The 23195-nt window shown below is 43.1% G+C and overlaps 1 protein-coding gene across 5 annotated transcripts in view; it reads right to left on the bottom strand.

Moving 5' to 3' along the window:
* CFAP54 (cilia and flagella associated protein 54) overlaps positions 1–23195 on the bottom strand; it is a 264824-nt gene that overhangs the window by 68021 nt on the left and 173608 nt on the right. For all 5 annotated transcript variants that reach the window (XM_053252437.1, XM_053252439.1, XM_053252438.1 and 2 more), the window contains 5 exons: positions 19504–19590; positions 18298–18420; positions 16930–16983; positions 15337–15553; positions 2172–2275 (listed from right to left, as the gene is read on the bottom strand). In XM_053252437.1, coding sequence (XP_053108412.1) covers positions 2172–2275; positions 15337–15553; positions 16930–16983; positions 18298–18420; positions 19504–19590 — 585 coding nt within the window. The remainder of the gene's footprint in view (positions 1–2171; positions 2276–15336; positions 15554–16929; positions 16984–18297; positions 18421–19503; positions 19591–23195) is intronic.

The raw sequence follows: 23195 nt of genomic DNA, 5'->3' as shown, positions 1-23195 counted from the left end.
GGCAATCAGGATCAGAATAATGGGGTACATGATTGGGGTGTTTAACCCTTCATCCTTCTGCTGTGGTGCCCAACAAATACCCCCTGTAAGAAACCCCCAGTCAATCAAGCCCTGCTCACAAGAGAGGGATGATCACTGAGTCACCTCTCCTGGCTCCCTGGTGAGCTGACTGGGATTTAGAAATTAATTCAAAGGAATCTCTGATAGATTGTCTTGCTGCCACCAAACACGCCTTAGTTAGCAGAGTTATCTCTGACTGGAAGAGAAATGTTAAAAACTTCCAGTCCCCTCTTTACTTTTCTAGCATGCAAATATTAAAAAAAGATGAGGTTCCACTTATCTTTAAGTGGGGAAATAGCAGGCTTTGCAGTCCTGTTTGGGCCTGTGTGAATTAGAGGCTTTCCCTCCCCTCCTCCCAGAGTCAGTCAAACACTCTGACAGGGCTTGTTAAAAACAAGGAAACCAATTTATTAGTTTACTACAAAAATAGGCAGTCTTCTGTTGCAGATAAGAATAGCTTTGTAGTGGTTACAATAGATTTCCAAAATGCCCTGATGTTCTCAGGGGGTACTAATCATTTACTAGGCTGCTGCTGAGGATAGTTAATTACAAAAAGCAGATACTTGGGTATACAAAGCCACACACACACAAGAAAATAACTTCTAAAGCAAGTCTTACTGTAACACTTTCTCCCAAGTCTAAACTTCCAAAGCCATATGCCCTGGCATCCTTTCTTTGGACCTCACCAGGACTTAGGACCAAAACCTGCAACCCTGACCCCAAAGGACTTGCAGAACCTACCCTGAGAAAACTTGGCATGTCTCCATTTTTCCTCTGTCACCTGGGCACATGCTGCTTCTTCCCAGAAGTCACCCAGGAGCCCTCTAGACCCATCCAACTTGTTAACAAATTGGGTGATCCCCTGGGGACTTCAGACTGTCAATCAAGCGGAAACCACCTTCTGTGTTAACCCTACAATTGCTGGCTGGCTGCCTACTACACCCCCTATTCATAATTATTGCCGCAAGAATTTGGTGTCAGTGGCAGCTTCTCAATCCAAGGCAAACAGCAGTTTCATGGACGCAATTTTCATTATAGATGAAGCACCAGAGGAAAGGATTAATTATTTCTTTCCATGCACTGTGATCCCCATCCTGACTGGGCCTCCCCGCAGTTGCCACTTAAGTTAAGACAAACATACAAGAAAAATTATGTTTAGCATAACACTGTTTGGCCGTTAGTTATAAACAAACATTCAAAACAAAAAGGTGCCTCTTCATCACTGGAATCAACAGGACTTAAATGTTATGTATGATATTATGGGTATGAAAGGTGCAAAGTTTGCATCCTGGACACTCATTACAATGGCTACATAATAGTCATCTTAATGACTGGGTTAAGACCAGTCTCTCCACTAGGCAAACAACGTGGTCGCATAGGGCGCCAAGTGAGCAAGGGCACTGACAGCCTGGCTCAAGGAAGCGGCAGGTGGAGGGAGAGTGGCAAGGAGAGCAAGCGGGTGGCTTGGCAGGGGATGGGGATTGCCTGTCTGCATGGACGATGGGAGGCACCCATCCTCATGGGTGGGGAGGGGTGCCACATGGGCAAAAGGAATGGTGAATGCAAAGCCAGGGATCACCCGGATGCCAGAAATCCTTGGGCCAGCCTTGACTGGTTGCATAACACCTCGCTTTTTTAACACATGTAATTATTCACATAAAAAATATTTCCTATATCTTGTTTACTGTTGTAGGCCCATTCAGTACCCAACATTGACCCATAGTGATGTCATAATTATTTCTTACTTTACACCTGTGTCATAATAGATCCTTAGCTTTTGCATATAGCAAAAGTTGGTTGGATACAACATTTATTGCCCTATACTCAAATATAAAATCAGCCTCTAACTTCCATGGTACAACCAGTTTGAGTTATGTGCTCATATAAGATTTTGTCTTGAAGCAGATGAGTGAAACCAAATATACTTCATAGTAATGACTGAACAACCTTGATTTACAGTCACTAACAGCCTAAGCCAACAATCAACAGCCGAAGTCTATTTTTTAATTGGTTTCCTATATCTGGAAGGAAAAACTGCTTGTAACATGGACAAATGTTATTTTATTAATTGTGGGGACTATATCTGGTTATAACCTGAATTATATTATTACCTTTAGTGTAGGCATATTTAACGAATCTTTAAGTTTTTCAAGTTCCACAATCATGACACTTGGGTCTCGCTTTCCACTTGCATTTGATGTCCCTGGTAAAAAACCTTTGTAAAAAGAAAGTATGTTTTCAATTCTTATGCCATCAAACAAAACAAAGCAGCACTGGAAAAAAGCCAACAATTGTGTCCTTAGCTGTGCATTGTCCTTTTTAATATTTCTTGTGCCACTCCAGAATCCATGGACATTCCCAGATCTAACTAGGAGGCCAACATGTAAAATAAGATGGACTGTCGCTAGAAGTGCTCTGGCCCTTCCTCAAGTCTCCCAGGTGAAATGTCTATAGCAGCAAGCACAAAGGGTAACTTCAAAAAAACTTTGAAAAGGGTATAAAGTCAAAAACTTTAAAAAAAACAAACACCCAACCACACCAACATACAAGTAAAAAACTTCAACCACACCAACATAAAATAAATCAACTCATTTCTTAACAATGGCCTCCAGAATTTTTCACTTACTTAAAACTAGACAAGGGCAAAGTTTTGGTTGTCATCCTTTTCCATGTATGTATTTGCCAAACATTTCTGTTCTTAACAGATGAGTTTGAGTAGGGATGTGCGAACTGGTTTGACCTCAAACTGGTTCGCGGTTGAGGGGCAGCTGGGGGCGGTGCTGCCACGGCCAGAGGAAGATATCCGGCAGCTCCTCCTCCTCCCCTTGCAGTTAATATGGAGCCGCTTCTGGTGGTAGGCCCATTGCCCCTAGACCTTGCTGCTGTTGCAGTGTTCTCCCCAACCTGTTAAAGAGGTATCTGTTGTCACCCATATCATAGGTGTCCGAGTCTGGAATAGGACACTATTCCTTCTATTTTGTCCTTCATATCATTTTGCAATGAGGCTGATCTGAGCCAGGCATGGTGCCTTAAGGTAACTGCCGCAGCCATGGCCCTGGATTCAGATTCTGCAAGGTGTTTTGCTGCACTCAGCTGTTGTCGAGTCAGTGCTGATGATTTTGCCACGACCTGCTTGAAACACAGTTTAAGCTCTTCTTGGGAGAGTGTATCTAGATCTACTGTTTCCTAGAGTGAGTGATTGTATTTTGCCGTGCAGGCGGAGTAACTGGCAATTTTAACTGATAAACAAGCTGTTAAATACATATTTCTGCACACTATGTCTAATTTTCTCCCCTCTCTATTTGCAGGAGTCGTATGATGGTGGCCTGATTTCGAAGTAGTTGCACAGTCAATTACTAAAGAATTGGGCACAGGATGTTTGTGCAGATATGTATTCTCATTCTCCTGCACTCGCTAAAGACGCTCCAGTCCCTTAGAAGTCAGCGTAGAAGTATGGACAACTTCCCAAGCACTTTGTGCTGCCCTCGAGATCACTGGGAGGACTGGAAGGGTAACTGCTTCTGGCCCTTCCACAACCAGTGGACTTGGCCATAAAATGATAGACCGGATCATCAATGGTCACAGTCTGAGTCCTTAAATCTAGGCCCAAAGCCTCTGCCATTTCTTTAATCTGGACATGATATGCCTCTATTTCCTCCGTTGGCGAGACATGACAGGGCATTGCTACATCCGGAGAGAGGTCTGGTAGGATGTCTGCAGTGTCTGGGTCAGACTTGAAGTCTGAGAAACCGTGATGACTGTCGGGCTGTGAGTGCACCGTTGACTGAGGAGCCAGGGAAGCAGGAAGCACTGGATCATATGTTGGTGGTGGCAGAGTCTGTGTTTCAGTGGACTTTTGTTTTACTTAAGTTGAGTTTGCATCATAACCATAACCTTTTCAGGTTGCTCTTGAAAAGAGGGACACGTTTGAGTGGACGCTACAGAGGTTAAAGACTTATTTCGTTGACATTTTTCCTCCAAATGTCTAGCCTAAATCTGCTTCCTTGTAATTTCAACTTGTTGGTTCCAAACCTGTCCTCAGGAGCAGCAGATTGCAAGTGCACTCCTCCTGTGTGATAGTCCTTCAGATATCTGAAGATGTCTTTTTCACACCTTAGTCTTCTCTTCTTCAGGCTAAAAGTATTCAGCTCCTTCGTTCATTCCTCATAGGATTTGATAGGAGATATCAGTATTGTCAGGAGAAGCATAACCCGTGGTTGTGAGGGTATCCCATGTTTAAGTCTGTGAGTTCCCTGGGGTTTCAATAGTGAGAGGAGAAGGTTTTTTTGACATCATGATCCTGCTCCCTGTGGGATTGCTCTTCTGGCTGCTCCTCTAGGTTACGAGCCAGCCATCCCTTGCTCTTCTTTTTCTGCTCAACCTCACCCATTTCTTCTTTCTGCCATCCCATCTATCCCAATGATCCTTGTGCCTGCCCCCTGATCCAAATAAACTTTCCCCAATCATCCCCTGCTATCTGAGCAAAGAGGCACCATTTAGAAGTGGTGATTCTCTTTATTTAGCAGGGGGAGAGCAACTGGCCCTACCCATCCCCAGCACAACATCCTTCCAGTGGCTGTTACTGGTGTCTCTCTTATGTTTCTCTTGTAAATTGTGAGCCTTTTGCGGACAGGGAGTCAGTCATTTATTTATTTGTTGGTTGCTTTATATCTATGTAAAGTGCTTTGAGAACATTGGTTGATCCCTGCTAACTTGGCAAAGAGGTACCTTTGAACGTGGTGATTCTCTTTATTTAGCAGGGGACGAGTAACTGGCCCTATCCACCCCCAGCACAGTACCTCCAGTGACTGTTGCTGGTGTCCATTTTATGTATCTTTTTAGATTGGGAGGCCTTTGGGGACAGGGGTCCATTTTATTTATTGTTTGTTTGTCTATGTAAACCACTTTGGAAACTTTCATTGAAAAGCAGAATATAAATATTTGTTTTGTTTGTTTTGGTTGAAAAATGCTATATAAATATTCGTCATTGGCGTAAATTCCCACTTGTAGTGTGGCAAGCAGTCCAGACTGCCTGAGATGCTCTGACAATGTGTTCTATTGCACCAGCATCATTTCCAGCTCAGCTGGCTCTCACCAGCTCCTGACTAGAGAGTGTGCCTCGACATGTCATGTCAAAGGTGGGTCTGTGGGGGGCTCTTGCCACAACGTCTGCAGGCTTCGGTTGAGTCTAGGGTGGAACTTCCCAAGAGATATTTATCTGCAAAGCTAGAAGCTTAACCATACTCAGCTACTGCACCTTAGGAAACTACAGTCTGGGAGGCCAATACAAATCAATTAATATCACTGGAGCCTTCTTCATATTCATCTTGCAAAGCACTTTGCCTAGGGTCAACGGAGGTGCAAATGCATATTAAAGACCTTTTAAGTGAATTCTAAGATAACAGCACCTGTTCTTAACACCAGTGGATCCCCCAGTTCGCTGAAGAACAGTTCCTTCTGCCTTTTGTATCTTAAGGAAAAGAAATTCACTCTTCAGAAACATCAAACAATGCCTTCAAAGGTTTTCTCCTTGACAGTTACTTATTTGCATCTGGACTGTGACAATTTAACCAATCCATCTGAAAACCAAGGGTACTTTTGACATGACAGGCAGTGATGAAAGACAGATATAACTGCACCCAGGAGAACAGTAGACATAATTCCCCCTGGAGTCTGTTAAGAGTTGGTTCTCGCCTTGCTTGTATATATACAGACCACAATTTTTATTGTCTGATTGAACTAGGTCTTTGCCCCCCTTGAACAGATGAGTGAATGAGAGGCTCCAGCGCATCCAAAGCTCCGGCACATGAATGAGAGGAAACAGTTTGGCAGAGGACCAGCGTTGATGTTCAGAATAGGATTCTGGAGTGACTCCCCATAGATAAGCATTGATGGTTAGCAAATATCTGTCTGTGCTCTGGCCATGTCTGTCTCTTCCTACCAAGTCAAGAATCTTTGGACTTGAGATGAGAGAGTCAGTGTCAGGGCACAGGATCAGGAGTAATGGGATCTGGGTCACAGGCCGACAAGGATCAAGGGGCCAGAGCAGGAAGGTTTAGTCAAAAGGGCTGCTATTCTAACTAGGCAGGCAACAATCGGGAAGCAAAATGTGTGGTTGAAAACAGTTCAAGTCCAAGTTCCAGATTAGGCAGACAAGAATCAGAAGGCCAGAAGCAACATGAGAAAGTAAAAACAAACACCTGCTTCGCACATAGCATGCTACTTTCTGCTGAGACAGAAGACAACTGGAAGACTAAAGGAAAAGGCAGAGCTCTTATAAAGGCAGCCTTTCTTTTCTACATCTATGCCTCTTATCTTAAGCTAGAATAGCTCATACATTTTGGAGTGGCACACAGGGTTTGACTCTGAGAGCACTGAAAATAAATTTGAAAAAACAGGTTGCTCACCTGTAACTATTGATCTGGAAGTGCTCCATTGCAGTTATAACAGTGGGTTCTGCATTGTAGTCATGAGTGAGTGAGAATTGACTAGCTCCTCGAAGTGCTTAGTCCTGCACGTGGTGCACTTCCTTAGTTTGAGCAGGCTAGTGTTTTCTTCTCAATTCCTGAAGGATCAACATTTTGATTCAATCATCGTACAGATCCAGTTCACAGTTTGATAAGGTAAGCAACATTTTTTACTCTGTAAACATGTGTATTGCCACTTCACATACTGCAGTGGGGCCAGCGGGGGGGGGGGTGTCTTATGACTGCAACGGATCACTTCCAGATCAATAGTTACAGGTGAACAACCTGTTTATCTGGATCATGATCTAGTGCTCTCATAAGAGTGGGTGACTAATGAACTGTCAGCCTGGAAGTGGGTGTAGCATGCTAAGGTAACACCCTTTTCAGCACACCCCTCCCAAAATTGGCCTGAGCTGCAGAGTGAAGGTCCAAGGTGTAGTGCATAACAAAGGTATGCTCAGAGAACCAAGTTGCTGCTGTACAGATGTCATTGAGCATAATGCCAGCAATATGGGTGGCAGAGGTAGCATAAGCCCTAGTAGAGTGAGCCCGTATGGTCTTTGGGGGCTCCACCTTTTGGTGCTTGTATGCCAAGAAAATGAGTTCCACAATCCAGTGGGATAGTCTTTGTCTAGAAATTTGGCAACCTTTCACTTTCCCTTATAACCCTCAAAAAGTCATTTTGTCTACCTATGGGGCTTGGTCAGATTCAAGTAGAATAGGAGTGCATGCCACACATCCAAGGAATGCAGTGACCATTTTAGAGCCATCGTGGGATTTCAGAAGAAGGTAGGCAAGACAATGCTGCTGTTGATATGGAAGTCTGTAACCACTTTAGGCCTAAACACTGGGTCCAAGTGAAGCACTACCTTGTCTTCATGAAATTGAGCATAGGGGTCATCAATGCAAAGGGCATTTAATTCACTCACCTGTCGGGCCGACGTTATGGCCAACAGAAAGGCTGTCTTTAGCATCACAAGTTTAGGAAGGGCCATTACCATGGGCTCAAATGGAGACTGTTAAAGCTGACAGAACCAGAGATAGGCTTCACTGTTCAGTAGGTCGATGGATAGGTGGGTAGAGGCTGTTTAGACCTTTTAGGAACCTCTTTGATTCTCGACGTGACAAAACTGTCTTTCCGTCCCATCCAGGATAGCAAGCAGAAATGGCGCCAAATGGACTTTGATGGAAATGTTGGCCAGCTTCTTCTGTTTTCGGTTTGCAAGGTATAACAAGACTTGGCAAGAAGTAGCAGCCTGAGTCAGGAAGCTGTGCTTCTGTGCATACACCCCAAATCACTTCCATTTGTTGTTGTAGTTGACACAAGTATCCTCCAGGCAGTCAAGTTCAGAGTTTTCAGGTAGGGATGACTGAGCCTGTCACCTTCTTGTATCAGAAGATCCTTGCATTGAGGCAATAATCTGTGGTGACCTTTGGAAAATCTGAGTGCTTGTTGAAACCATGGCTTGTTGAAACCATGGCTGTCGAGGCCATGGAGCAATCAATATGCAGTTTGCAAACTCATGCAGGATTTTTGCCAGAACCCTGTTCAATAGAGGGAAAGGGGGAAAGATGTATAGAAATTTCCAAGCCCAGTGAATTGGAAGGCATCCCCTCTGGAGTTGTGACCTATTCCAGCCCTCAAGCAATACTGGGAGCACTTTTTGTTCTCTGACATTGCAAACAGGTCAATATCCAGGGTCCCTCAGGCTTTGAACAACACTTGGAAGTACAGCAGACCGACTCCCCATTCGTGCTGTTGCAGGTAGATTTGTGATCTGCTGAGGTGGTGTGCTAGAGTGTTCTCTACACCTTTGATGTGAATTGCAGTCAAAGTCATATGTTGTTCTATTGCCCAATTACAGATCTGCAGGCTCAGCATACAAAGGGAGTGGGACACTGTCCCTCCCTGCTGACTTGGATCACCTTGCCCTTCAGGGATAGCTGGAAAAACTTCAGCACCTGAAAGACTGCGAGAAGTTCCAAAAAGATTATATGCAGCTGGTGCTAGAGCGGAAACCACAGTCCTTGCACTTGGAGATCCCCACAGTGGGCTCCCCAGCCCCATAAGTAAGAATCCGGTGTGACCCAGGCATTCAGTTGGGGTACCTGGAAGGGGACTCTGGACAGCAGGTTGGCTTCCTTCGTCCACCATTAGAAGGAAAGCAAGATTGGAGAAGGAACTGTCAGCTGCTTATGCACGCTATCCACATTGGGTTGGAAAACTGAGAGAAACCAGAGTTGAAGACATCTGAGTCATAGCTTGGCATAACGTACAGTGGAGGTGCGCGACGCCATGAGCCCTAGCAGTTTCTGTACTTCATGCACTCTCTGAGGGTGTTGTGCCACAAAGGCAGCTATCTGGGCCTTGATGTGCAGGAAGCGTTCCTTGGGCAGAAAAGCCTGTCGCGATTCTGCATTGAGAATGGCCCCGATGTAGTCTGTCTTCTTCACTGGCTGTAGTATGGACTTCATCCATTTGACCTGGAAGCTCAGATCCTCGAGCAGGTTCAGGACTGTCAAGACCTGCGAAGCTAACTCGTCTTCCTTCCGGCTTGCCAAAGTCATCAAGGAATGGATAAACTGTCAACCCCTGCGACTGGAAGTGTGCTATGATCACAGCCATGCATTTTGTAAATACATGGAGCGCTGTAGCCAAACCAAATAGCAGGATGTTGTCCTGATAGATCCAGTGCCCCACTGTGAAGCTGAGGTACTGCCTGTGGCTGTGCTGGATCCCGATGTGGACGTACGCACCTCGGAGATCCAATGTCGCGAACCATTCCTCCCCGTGAAGGAGAGGAAGGATGATCTGCAATGTAACCATACGAAACTTGCACACATCCATGTAACAGTTCGGCCACTGTAGGTCCATGATTGGCCACAGGCCTCCGTCCTGCTCGGGGACCTGGAAGTAGTGGGAGTAAAAACCCCACCACTGATCTGTCCACCAAACCAGTGAGATCGCCTCCTTGTCCAAGAGAGCCTGAATGTCCTCCATCAGCAGTGGGGATCCTAGTGTGTACTTGATCCTGTTGAATGATGGTAGAATTGTGAATTCTATCATATAGCCCGTCTGGACTATGCGAAGGACCCAACAGTCCAATGTTATGTTGTGTCATGCTAAGGCATTACTTGCCAGCCTGATGTTGGGGGCGGATAAGATGAACTGAATGTTGAAAGTTGGTATTGGGAACTCTTGGAAAGATTTTTCCAGAAGACAGGCCACAAAATCAAGCATGCTGTTTCTCGGTGGCTTTTGGGTGCAGGCCTTGAGAATTCCTTGGTTTTTTATTGAAAAGTTTCCTATTGAAGGGAACTTTTCAATAAAAAACCAAGGAATTATCAAGTGTTGATTAGGCTTGTGGTAGTCTTTCTTCTCTGATTGCTTGTAAGAATATTGTCGTCTGCCGAAGGAACGGTACTTGGAAGTGTAATTCTGGGAAGGCGCCATGAATGTTTTTGCCATGAAATTGGATTTTTTGATGGTCTCTATGGTGGAGTCTGTGGAGTCACAGAAAAGACCATTTCCATCAAATGGTAAGTTCTCCACTCTGTCTTTCATGTCTGGTTGGAGAACAGTGGACCACAGCCACGCACGCCTCCACAGTCGCCAAAGTGAGTGACTCGGTTTCTGCCAGGTGTTTGGCATTGCTCAATTGTTGCCTAGTAAGGAGGGTCACTGAGGCACAAATATCATTAAACTTAGGCAAGAATTCCTCTGGAGACAAATCAACTTGTTCATTAATAGAGAATCCCACAGAGAGTGGGAGTACCTAGCAAAACACGCAGTGTAGTTTTCAATTTCAACTGCAAGAAAAGAGGTTGAGTAAATCTTGCAACCAATTACATCTAACTTGTGACCCTCCTTGTCCTCCGGGATGTCATGCCTCCTCCTGGTCTTGGAAGAAGTACAGGCCACAACTACAGGATTGGGAGATGGATGTTTCAGCAGAAAATCGTTATCTTCCTCCTGGATGCTGTACAAGTTTTCCAGGCATTTGGAAGTGGGGGCAGAAGTATGGAGAACCTCTCATGCAGACATAGCAGCTTTGGTAATCGCCAGGAGGTTAGGAAGGTGCATCGGTTGTATGGTAGGCGTTGAATTGAGAAATTTATATACTGGATCATCCATGTCTTTGTTTCTTGAGCTGTAAACCCAGCGCTGCAGCCATGTCTCTGATCTGGTGGTGATAGGATCACATCTCCTCATTTGGGGAGATATCCTCCCTGGGAATCACCTTGACAGGAGGATCATCTGGGTGCTCCGAAGAATCGGAGGAACCGGACATTGAAGAATCAGAGTCGTAGTCATCTGTAAATATGACTGTCTTTGGAGCCAAAGGGGTAGGTCCCTTCTTGTTTGGGGCAGTCTGTGTCATAGAAGAGGTAGTGTCCAAAGTCACTGTTTGAGGAGGCTGACTCTTCAGTGGAGGAGCCTTTGGGGCTCCTACAGTCTGCATAGATATAGAGGCAAGGCAGACCGTATCAGGAGGCACCACCAGGGCGGGGTCACACCTGGAAGGAGTGACCTGAGTAGCCATTGAAACCACCATAGGGACAGGTTTGGAATCCTCTGGAGGAGGAGTCACATGGCTGGCTATGGGGACCATAACAGATGAAGCCTGATGTTGGAGCTTCCAGAGCCTATAGTAATGATAGTCCTGCAGGAGACCTGGAAGAGGTTGAGTCGAAAGAGACGCATCACCCTGACCCCCTTCCTGAACAAAGCCCAGGCTGGAAAAATAATCCCTCGCTGCCCTCCAGGGACATGGTCTGTCGGTTTGCATAGCAGAGACATGCATCAATATCCAGCGGAGAGCTTGAAAGGCTGAAGGTGTCGAATGAGCTGACCAAAGGAGTGCAGCTGGCAACATTCCAGGTGTTTTCGGCACTGACAGAGCCAAAACACCATCATTGGCATTGAGCCCATGGCGAGGCCATAAAATGTCGAGGCCAACAGAGTGCTTTTGTTGGAATCAAGCATATTGAGAAGATGTTGAGCGTCACCAGGGCCCAAACCAGGATCCAGATCCTTGTCACCAACACTGACACTGAAAATAACCGGTGATGTTGAAGGGTGGGGACCCCCACCTTGGGGCTGAGATGCTGGAGAGGGAGATTGCAATGGGGTCTTGGCAGGAGACATAATCAGTCACGGTGCCGAATCATAGACATCAAAGTTGGTATCGAAGCGGGCATCGTCATCAAAGTCAAAGGATGCCCATGATGTCAAGATCGACATCCAAGGCTGAACTGGAGAATGTCCTGGCATCAACTGATGGCCAGTAGGAGATGGTGTCAACTGAGAGATGGTTGCAAGCTCTTCATGCCGAGGCTTAGTGCCCTTATCCCAATGTTTCTTCGAAGGAGGTGCTCCTTCAGTGTCCTGCTCACGGTGCCAAGACTTGTGGCACTTGCAGTGTGTCACGTCCGAAGGCAGTTCAGAGTCTTAAAAGGAGTACCAAATTCCAATGTCATGGCATTCCAAGTCGAGGATTTTGACTGCACCTCCACAGTCCTCGATTTTGACATCAACGCCATGCTCAACGTCAAATGGGCACATTGGTAGCAGTGTTCTCACTATTTGTTTTGTGAATGAATTTTGATCTCAGTGGCAGTATCAAGGCAGTGTGTGCACACAAACATTCAGAATGGGGTCTTCCTGATTCAACCTGAGTGGGATTCAACCTGAGTGGAAGGAGAGCTGGTCTTGTGATAGCAAGGATGACTTGTCCCCTTAGCTAAGCAGGGTCCGTCCTGCTTCCATATGAATGGGAGACTTGATGTGTGAGCACTCCATTCCCCTTTGGATATGGAGCCACTCTAGGAAGAGCATGTTTCCTCCTGGGCATCTCCAAGATAGGGCTGAGAGAGATTCCTGCTTGCAACCTTGGAGAAGCAGCAGCCAGTCTGGGTAGGCAATACGGAGCTAGATAGACCAATGATCTGACTCAATATATGACAGCTTCCTATGTTCCTAAAATTAACTGAGCAGACATTTTTAAAAGTGTGAGCACGCGCACATGCGCATGCCTTAGAGGGATCACTGGTCAGCAGGTGAATGGGGCATTGGCGTGCCAGAATGGAGCGCCTCATCATACAGCATGGCTCAAAGGCAGAGTGCTCTATTTTTCACATTTGGCAAGAGCAAGCCGAGCATATTTTTGTCATGGGCATGCTATCAGACTCCAAGGATGAGGAGGAGACAGGCAGTGTGACAGCGGAGGAGGGAGTGCAGCAGCTTCAAAGGCAAGAAGTTGCAGAGGCAAGTGGGACCAACTCACGGGACGTTGAAAAAGAAACAGAGCCTAGTACGACAGCTCCTGTGGAGGAGGCTCAGCCGATATCAGCTGTAGAGAGGCGTCAGTCGAAGAGACAGGAGGAGATAAGGAGACACATGCACAGAATGGCTCGACTAACAAGAAGAGCTGCTGAGTCAGGGACCCATGATCGAAAGCACATGGCTTCAGCCTATTTAAGATGGCTTCGCCTCAGCTGCATTGCTGGTAGCAACATCGTACGTTGGTGAGCTATCCAGCTGTGTTCCTGCTTGTTTTTGACTGTGCTTTGTCTCTGAACCGTTTGGACTCTGTTTGTGGAATTCGACTTGGACTTGGTTTGATCAACTGGATATTGTAACGACTCAGACTGGCTTTGGTTTGGATATTGTTTACTGCTTGGCTCTGACATTCTCCTTTTGATCCTTTACCTACTTCACGCTTTGTCTGCTGATACACAGCTCTAGATTAGCCTGATAGGATTATGACAATTTTGCAGGTGGACATGTTATGCTCTTCCCATCCATCAATCCAAGCCGTAGCCGAAAGAATCCATCCATTTGTCTGTTGTTGTTTTCAAAGATTAGCTAAAGAACAGTAAAGTCAGGTTCGAGTCAGAGGAGTAAAATAAGGTATTGTCTCTTTCTTTTCCACAGGAAAAAGTTCCAACTGAGGAGCTCACTGTCTTAGGTGCTGACACAATGGCAGTCAGAAAGGAACTGAGTAGAAAACGCTAGCCCACCCAAATTAAGGAAGTGCACCATGTGCAGGGGGTAAGACTAAGTCCTTCGAGGAGCTAGTCAATTCTGCCTGAATGGCTCCGCGTAGGTGCAGAACCCACTCTTATCAGTGCAACAGATCACAATCCAGATCTTTAATTATACATGTTCTAAAATTCTAATAATTAAAAATACAGGAACAAACCAGCCAAAGTTAAGAACATTTAGAGGCTGTTCACATGAGTAGTCAAACCCTGGCTTGGGCAGACCTGCCTGGGTTTGGCTGCCTGTGTGAAGTGCTGGGATCTGTGCCAATCCCAGCGCTGAATGCCCTGTAATCCCAAGAATTACTCCAGGCTTTAACCTAGGTTAAGGGGCACAAGTGTGCCCTTTACCCCAGGTACAGGGTCATGTGTATACATATGCCCAAATCAGGAAAGAATGCCCCAATGCACCACACTCATCATGCAGTGCATTGTGGGATATCCAAAGGCCAGTAGTCCTTCCCCCGGCCTTCCTGCTGCTGTGCTGCTCGCCGCAGTGGCACTCATCTGTAAGCATGGTGCAGTAAGTAGACTTCAGCCCGGATCGTGTGGGGAAAGGCAGGAGTGATCCTACCTTCCCCCCATCCCTCCCTGACTCTGAGAAAAGAGGTTGTGTGCATGACCTCTTAAGATATTTTAAATTCAATAAGAAATATTTAAATATGTTTAACTCTTCAAATGAAATCAAGGCAACTTAAAAGTCTTTTAACGTTAGCTGGGCTTGCCCTTTTGAAACAAAATATTATCAGCCAGTAGTTGTGTAAGTATTGGTTACATCATCAGCAACCTTCTGAGGTTTTGGTCTCTGGGGGGAAAATATATATATACATATATATATATATATATATATATATATATATATATATATATTTGGAGTTTAACAGAGATCACCTCAAAGAAGCAATGACTCAAAGATAAGTGTTTTCCAGCAACCAAAATTCTTCTTTATTCAGAGAAATTTGCTAGCAACACCCTCCCCTGAAAAATGCCCTCCTGACTCCACTCCCACTCTTATGGTTGATTTGAGAGCAGCAAGCGGGGGTAAGTAATGGCTGTTAAAAACTATACTAGGCTGTTAAAACTGATACTGGAACATAACTTTTTATCTCACCTCACTAAATTAACCTTCCCTCTGCAGGAGTTATTTATTATTTATTTATGTATTTAATACATTTCCATACCGCCCAAGACGCAAGTTCTCTGGGCGGTTTACAAAACAATAAAAACAACCAAGAAAAGATTAAAACATTTCAACAATTAAAATTAAACAGTTAAAATTATTAAAACACAATTAAAACAATTAAAACAGTATCTAATTAAAAGCCTGGGTTCTTGGGACTAGTAGTATTTCCAAGTACTTGGGACTAGTATTTTTCCTCCCACAGTAAGAAATTAAACTAAAAAACCACCACTGTTCCTACTCACTGCCCTGGGAATTGTAAGTAAAGGAGGTGGTTCTTGAAGGAGATGGGAGGAGTATGGCAGAAAGACTGCTTAGTGGGTAGAGGCAAGATTTTCCAAGCCTCAGATTTGCTCAGAAAATTATTCAATTTTATCTCAGTTTGGAGGCGGGGGGAGAAATTGGATATTTTTGGAGCAAATCTGAGGCTGGAGCAGGGAAATATGTTGAGCAAATAATAATATAAGATAATGAAATTATTCCACAAACATTAGACATTTTAAACCTTCATTATGAGCCCAGAAACCCTTAATCAGTTCAAAGAAAAGTTTGTTATGAAGATATACTTTCATTTGTTACCAGTACCTTTTAAGTATGCCTCTGCATTTTTTCCTGACTTCCGTAAGATATCACTGTTCAAACAATATGTGGTTTTCATCACTTTTTCAGGAACACAATTTAATGTTGCAGCAAGGCTAATAATGAAATGCATTTTGGCTAACATTAAGTTGTTCACAATCCGTGGCTCACACACTGAAATCCAGATTGGATGTAGAGACCTATTAAATACATCTTCTAATGCCTTCAAAATTAAAAGCAAGTTACATTAAAATATATGGATGTAGTAAAATACATTTAATTTAATGAAAAAGATGATAGAAATACCACATAATATTGTCATACTTTAATAATGTAAGCTAAATATGTTCTTTAAAAAAATGTCTTTATCTTTTCCAAAACACTATGACATGTGAACCTTAATAAAATAATAATAAATAATCTCTCTGTGAGGTTGCATTTAAATATAAATTAAATTTAAATATAACAAGGCCATATAGAAATTACCCATGCAGGTATTCCATGTAGTTTCCATCTCATTTAAAAAGCCCTTCCCTTTCTCAATCAACTCAGCTGCAAAGGTATCACTACACATGCATTTCAAGACAATTCAAGTGACATCTAGGCAGTTTAGAAAGAGGATTTATCAAATTCTAAAATGGACATCTCCCTCTTGAATTATACTGAGAATGCCTAGGCTGCAACAAAAGAAATCCATAGATGTCAGCTTTTATGGGGTGCCTGCCAAGTTTGAAGTGGTGTCTGACACAGCAACATATAAAGCACACCTTGTGATCTGGGAGATGACATGAAAAGTAACTGAATCTCTAGAGGCCTTTGCAGTGATAAGTGTGCAGAACCTTCAGACATCTGCAAGGCCCACTGTCAATCCCTGTGGCCACCTCTGTTTCAGTAGCGTTTGTGCAGTAGTGATGGAGCAAGTCTCTCTCTGTGTTGTTGCCTCCTCTTTAACACAAGGGTCTCTCAGATAGGATGGGTGCTAACAATCTGAGAGGAAAGTCTGATAATGAAGCTGGACAGGAAAAAGGACAGCACCGCTTTCAGACTCCCCACTCCAAGCCTTCTGGCAAAACTCTGCATTAGTGCAGAGGATTCTAAGATGTCCTCTTTTTTGATGCCTGGAGGATTCTTTGGGCAGCCTTTTCCAGTCAAGGTACGTGTGTGTGTGTGTGTGTGTGTGTGTGTGTGTGTGTGTGTGTGTGTGTGTGAATGGCAATGTCATGCATATGAGGACTCACCCTCTAACAGCTTGAGCAAGAAATATCTAGCCCCCCAGGATGGGGGGGGGAGCACAACTATATAGAATATATTTTTCAGTCTAGCTTATGAGTTGTAAAAATAGAGAAAGCTGAATGTGTGGAAATTTAATTAGGCTCAGTCTATTATGTGAATTGATTGATTTGATGTGTAACAGTTTACAACAGTTTGGGAAGGACTGTTGATCAGTGGTAGACTACCGGCTTTGCTTGTCTGCAGGTTCAATCTGTAGCATTTCCAGAAGGTCTGGGAAAGAATGCTGTCAGAAACTCTGGAGACCTGCTGCAGTCAATGAGCTAGATGAACCATATAAGGCAGCTTCATAAGTTTATATGTTCTTACCTGCAGATTCACATTTGTCAAGAGTGGTTGTGATGAATCAAACTTTGCAGAGACCTACAATTTTAATAAAGTATGACAATGAATATTTTATTTATTTATTTATTAACATATTTATTAACGTAACATATAACATAACATATTTTTATACAGCCCAAAACTTACGTCTCTGGGCAAATATTACATGGCAACAGAACATTTATTTTCAAAGTCAGAAAAACTGAAATAGTGACAGTGATACGCTATCCTTTCCAGTGACAAAACACTATTCAAACTTGGGTTTAGGGATGTGTGACCTGGCTCGAGGGCCCAGTTTGGCTTGAGCTCAAGCCGAACCCCCAGGCCAGCTCAAGATTCTAAACTGTTTTTAATTTAAAACAAAAAACAAAAAAACTTATCACTGGGTTTGCAAATGGCCAGGGTGGATGCCTCCAAAATGGCCGCTACAACCACGGAGAGGGGACCAGGCCAATTCGGGGAGGGGGAACCGCTGGGGGGAGGGGAGACCGCTGGAGACCATCCTGGGGCAGTACCCCCCAAAGGCCTCTGGACCCGGCGGTAAGGGTTTTTTTTTGTTTTTTTGTTTTTTACTGTTTAGAACCCTGAACCAGCTCAAATTGGAGCCAAGCCAGAGTTCTAGATCAGGGGTGCCAAAACCAAATGTGCCTGGTCTGGTTCGAGACAATTTCGGCCTTGAACTGAACCGGGCAAACCAGTTTTGTACACACCCCTATTTGGGCCCAATTTCAGGAAATGACCAACTGATGCTAACTAGGTAATGACCCCTGCTAACTAGGCAAAGAGGCACCTTTTAACGTGGCGATTCTCTTTATTTAGCAGGGGGAGAGTAACTGGCCCTATCCACTTCCAGAACAGTACTTCCAGTGACTGTTGCTGGTGTCTGTCTTAAGTTTCTTTTTAGATTGTGAGCCCTTTGGGGACATGGAGCCATCTTATTTATTTATTTTTTCTCTATGTAAACCGCTTTGGAAACTTTTTTTGGAAAGCAGTATATAAATATTTGTTGTTGATGATGGTGATGGTGATGATGATGTAATATATTTCCGTATCTACATTAATGGTCTGATTAGCTCTCATTTTCTTTTTGCATTAACTCTTTCTGTGACAGATCCTTAGCTGGTCATGCTCTCATGGGAAAAGCAAATAGAATCACCCAGAATATGCAGACATTAAAAAAAATAAAATAAAAAAGTAGGAAGACTCAGAAGCAGAAAAGGCCAAGCTCTCCAAGACCTCCACTAAAGAAGTATCTGATATGTTCCATCCAAAAGGCCCCAGCAAGAAACCCAAAAGTTCAAGCTGGTGCTGTATTCCCTGCTATATTAGGGTATAGAGTCGTAAGCATTTTACCGGAAGCTTTTGAATAATCCTGTAGACTGAAGTTAATTTCCAGGGGATTTTCTCTCCTCGGTTAATTGTACACAGTTCTTGGAAGGCATCAGAGAAAAATCCTAACTCTGAAAGCACTTTAATCTTTAAAAAGAAGGAAGTTTAGCTTTACACAAAATTGTCACAATCGTAAGACTTCCAACATAAACCATGTAGCTTTCAAAAAACATGACAGAACTTTGCTTGGGCATACAGAGCCATAAAAGATATTTCTCTGGAACTTTGACTTTTTAAAAGAAGCAAGCTGTTCTCAATTGCAGCCTAACCCAGGCTAGGGAAGCCAAGTCTGGGTTAGGCTGCGTGTGAGAGCCCCGGGATTGGGCAGGACCACCTAGCCCAGCTTTTAAACCCAGCTGCTAGGTTAAGGGGATAAGAGAGTAAGCACGCCCTTAACCCGGGCTCCAGGATCATGTTGTCTCCTCAGGCTGCATGCAGCTGAGCCCTGGATAGACTGAACCTTGAATAGGTCCTACAGCCCTGTCATTAGCATTCGCATTCTGATGCCTTGTGCTTTCCATACTAAATAGGTAATAGCCCACAGATTCTCTGCCTTCTTTTCAACTATGAAATGTAAATTATTATTTTTTGTAAAATGAAAATCAAACATTTATTTTCAGAAATGTCAATACGTTTTATGCTCTAGCCTGATTCCTATGTCCCAAAAAGCGGATTGAGATGTGTGTTAGGTGTGAATAGGCTCAGTGTGGATTCACAGTAATGTGGTCATATAATGGCTTCATTATACAACAATGCTTTAATAAGAGCTAGTAAAAAAAATGGCACAATAAAATATCAAACTGCTGTACTATTCACCCAAACTCAACCCATATATCCTGAAACCATGTCAACCTGGTTTTAAGATCATGTGCATCAGCTTTTAAAACTAGATCTCCTGTGTCACCCTTGTGCCATGCGGACTTCTCCATAACTTGAGCATAAAAAGGACTTTAATAAAAGTCCTTCCCAATAAAGTTTATTTGGGCAGGAAATGCTGAAAAACAGTTCACATATAAAACATTTCCCCCAGTTAGTTATAAAATATTTTTTTCACTTAAAGGCCCTATAAAATACAGTCAACAGTAGGAATTAGTTTAGTAACCAATTGAAATGTGAATGACCACTAAAATATGCAGCATGTTGCTTGACAGCTGTTATCTGTTATATTACCTTAAGAATCCTTCCTTCAATACTTTTAATTGCATCCCGACAGACTTCAGAAACAAAGTATTGATATAATGTGAACAGCGGCAAAATCTGCAGAGAAGTAGGAGAGTTCAATCAACGTTTGTTTATTTATTTATTTATAGATCCGTTTGTCACTTGTATACCTTTTATGGCACACAGAGAAATATGCAGCTTAAGAACAAATACACAACTTTAAAATTCAATATCAGATACTACTGAAAACACATTTTATAAGGTTAATTAATGAAAACAGTTTTAAAAGGAAGTAGAAAAGCAGAAAGAACATGCTAACATCAATAGCTAAGAGAATAATGTTTACAAGTCTAATAAAACATAAACTCAAATATACAGTTTTCAAGACACAAACTAGCATATAGAACATTCATCCAGCCTAGCCATTTTGCTTGACAGATCTTTTCAAATTAAAGATAACACATTATTTCTATAAGGAACAAATAATCTTGTTTTCATTTTTACTTATAAATTGTTCTTATAAACTTATAATATTTTCTTCTAACATACATGATGATTTCTATTTGAAATTTAATACATTGGTAAGACAATATATGACACTTCTTTAAATTTAGATTTTTGTCCCACATTAAATTTCAGTTTAAGTGCAATTTAACAGTGAAGTTTCCATGAAGTTTATGTCAAATAGATTTTCATGACTGCTTGACACAAAAACATAATTTGAAGAATGCTCCGATATCAGAAATAACAAGGAGTAGAGACAGTCATCATCTGACCACTACTTTATTAGACAGCAGTTCCCTTATGTGAAAAGTTACATAAATTGCTGCTGGATATAGACAAAGAAATGCTGTATAAAGACCAAAAAAAGTTGAGCAGAGCAGGAGGGGGAAACTTAAAGTGAGAAGTTCCCTTCCCTCCATTCTGTAATTTTATCTTCATCCTAAGCATTACTATTACAGAGAAAAGTGTTTCTTGCCTGAAGGAAGCAAACCTCCATTCGGACCAAACCAGCCTAGTCACGCAACCTGAACCACTGAAAACAGCCTGGAGAGGCATAGCACCCCTCTTGAATTTTTAATCAAGTTGAATGTCCATATGGAGTAAACAGGAGTCTTAAAACAAGTTAAATTTCACTTAAACTGAACTCCTGCTAACTGGGCAAAGAGACACCTATTAAAGTGGTGATTCTCATAAATTTAGCAGGGGGAGAGCAACTGGCCCTATCCACCCCCAGCATAGCATCCTTCCAGTGGCTGTTGCTGGTGTCTATCTTATGTTTCTTTTTAGATTGTAAGCCCTTTGGGGACAGGGATCCATTTTATTTATTTATTATTTATCTATATAAACTGCTTTGGAAACTTTTGTTGAAAAGCGGTTTATAAATGTCTGTAGTAGTAGTTAGGACAAAAGACCTGTCCTGAGAGACTAAATAATCACACCCTAAAATGCAATCAAGACAAATTTTAGATTTCAGCATACCAGTGCCCTTTTGTCTTGGTAATCCATCTGAACAGCAGTTTCCCCACCCATACATTCCCTTTCAGAGCCTGAAATAAAGATTTCTAATTATCTCCTCTGTTCTTGAACCTTCCCAGTTTTGCCACCCCTAGCAGGCCCCCAGAAGGAAAGATCTATAAATAGGTCTTATTTTAGATGTTTGTGTATGATCTTCAGATGTGGAACTGTGGTAGACATTCTGTCCCATTCTTATCTGGATTCCACCTGGCCAAGTGCTCCATTCGTGCACTAAACCCCTACCTAACCTTTCCCTCAGGTGAGCTCACATTGTTGAGACACACTGCACCCTGAGTTGCCCTCCCTGGTATCCCAAACAGTTCCTACTCATCCCACCTGAGAACATCATACAGTGTAAGCTCACACAGTTGAGTTCCTTGCCTTCTTCAACCCCCCCTGGAAAACTGGTAAGTGCATTTGTGCCTGGCCAGCCACCAATTAGATTCGGAATTAAGTTGCCCTCCTGTAAATCCCTCAGCCCACAATGAAATATATAGCTGTGGATTTGACTTTCCCTTGTTTGCCACCATGGCAATTCCTTCATGCACAAGCTCCTTGGATCTTCTTGATCAGATCTACACCCATGGTTTCGTTCATGAGACCACTGGAGGAAACGTGTAACACTGCTCTATTCTCTTTTCCCCTCTACCACCCTGTTCCTTCACCAAACCCTCTGCACAAAAAACACCCTGTTAATTAACCAAACCTACCACCCTCAAAGCCATCTGAGTCCTTGCCTTCATTCTTTCCCATACTCTCTCCCTGGAAGCCTACTTCACTCCCATTCCAAATATTGCCTAATATATGGTTTTTACATTGTCCTTCTGCTCCACAAAAATAAACTTTACTTCTTTCCTCTATGGTACTCTAACATGGGTCCACCTTAAGTGGCACAGTGGGGAAATGCTTGACTAACAAGCAGACGATTGCCTGTTTGAATCCCCGCTGCTACTATATCAGGCAGCAATGATATAGGAAGATGCTGAAAGACATAATCTCATACTGCGTGGGAGGAGGCAATAGTAAAGCCCTCCTGTATTCTATCAAAGGGTTCTATGGGCGCCAGGAATCAAAATCGACTTGATGGCACACTTTACCTTTACTCTAACATGGCATGGCACTGACTGGACTGGGATTTATACGTTCTCCATGCCTGCAAATTTGGATCCAAATAGTTCCCTCAATTATTTTCAAGGTAAGTATTGGTGCATGTATAGAATGTATATTGGTGTAATGTATAGAATACACACATACATGTATATAGGGTTCAAGCAAGTGTAGTAACATATGATTACTCTTGAAATACACGGAAGACCTTGAGGAACAATGGTATACAATATACAACACACTGAAAGTACAATCCAGGTCTGGTTTTCTTACCTAGCTGAAATGAAACTAATTGGTGGATTGTATTATGCATGTTTTCACTGACATAGCTGAATTTCCAGCTAGTCTGCTGCACCAGGCAGGTGTTTACCATTACATTATATAGTAGTAATAACTTAGTAATAAGTTTATACTAGGAACTCAGAAGTGAACATCCTCCCTGCATCTATACCCCATCTAGCATCTATTTCATCTTCACTGTTCCCTCAGCACTGGAAGCTGGTAGCCAATAATAGCAAATGAGTGGCTTCTTCCAATTATGAAATCATACAGATGAATCCACAACATGATACTGTATTATTTCCTTGAAAACAGCATTTTCAAGGAAAGGAAGCATGTGATTTGGCTTGTTCACTTGAGTCATCTGGACTCCTTGCCTGCATGAACCACTAGCATTGTACATTTTCTTTGCACCTGCTCTCTGCTGGAGATACATTAAATCCTGGATATTGTGGATTAACCTGCAAAGGACTTAATAGTCAGTGTGAAATGGGGCTAATGCATGGGGAAATCTGCCTTGAAGTAGGGAGTAAGATAAGATTTGAATACATCATCATCTGTACAACTGAGGGCTACAATCCTATACACCAGAGATTCTCAAGCTAGGGTCCCTGATGTTGGATTACAACTCCCATCATTCGCAGCCACAATTGCCAAAGGCACTGTGGCTGAAGATGATGGGAGTTGTGGTCCAACATCTGGGGACCCAAACTTGAGAACCTCATCTTTACACACTTAGTTGGGAGAATGCCTCATTGTCCCAGCGGCACTTACTAACAAGAAAAAATTAGGGATGT

Source organism: Hemicordylus capensis, chromosome 5 (genome assembly GCF_027244095.1).
Source record: "Hemicordylus capensis ecotype Gifberg chromosome 5, rHemCap1.1.pri, whole genome shotgun sequence".
NCBI lineage: Eukaryota > Metazoa > Chordata > Lepidosauria > Squamata > Cordylidae > Hemicordylus > Hemicordylus capensis.
The sequence above is the reverse complement of the archived record's forward strand: the minus strand, read 5'-3'. Positions and strand labels throughout refer to the sequence as shown.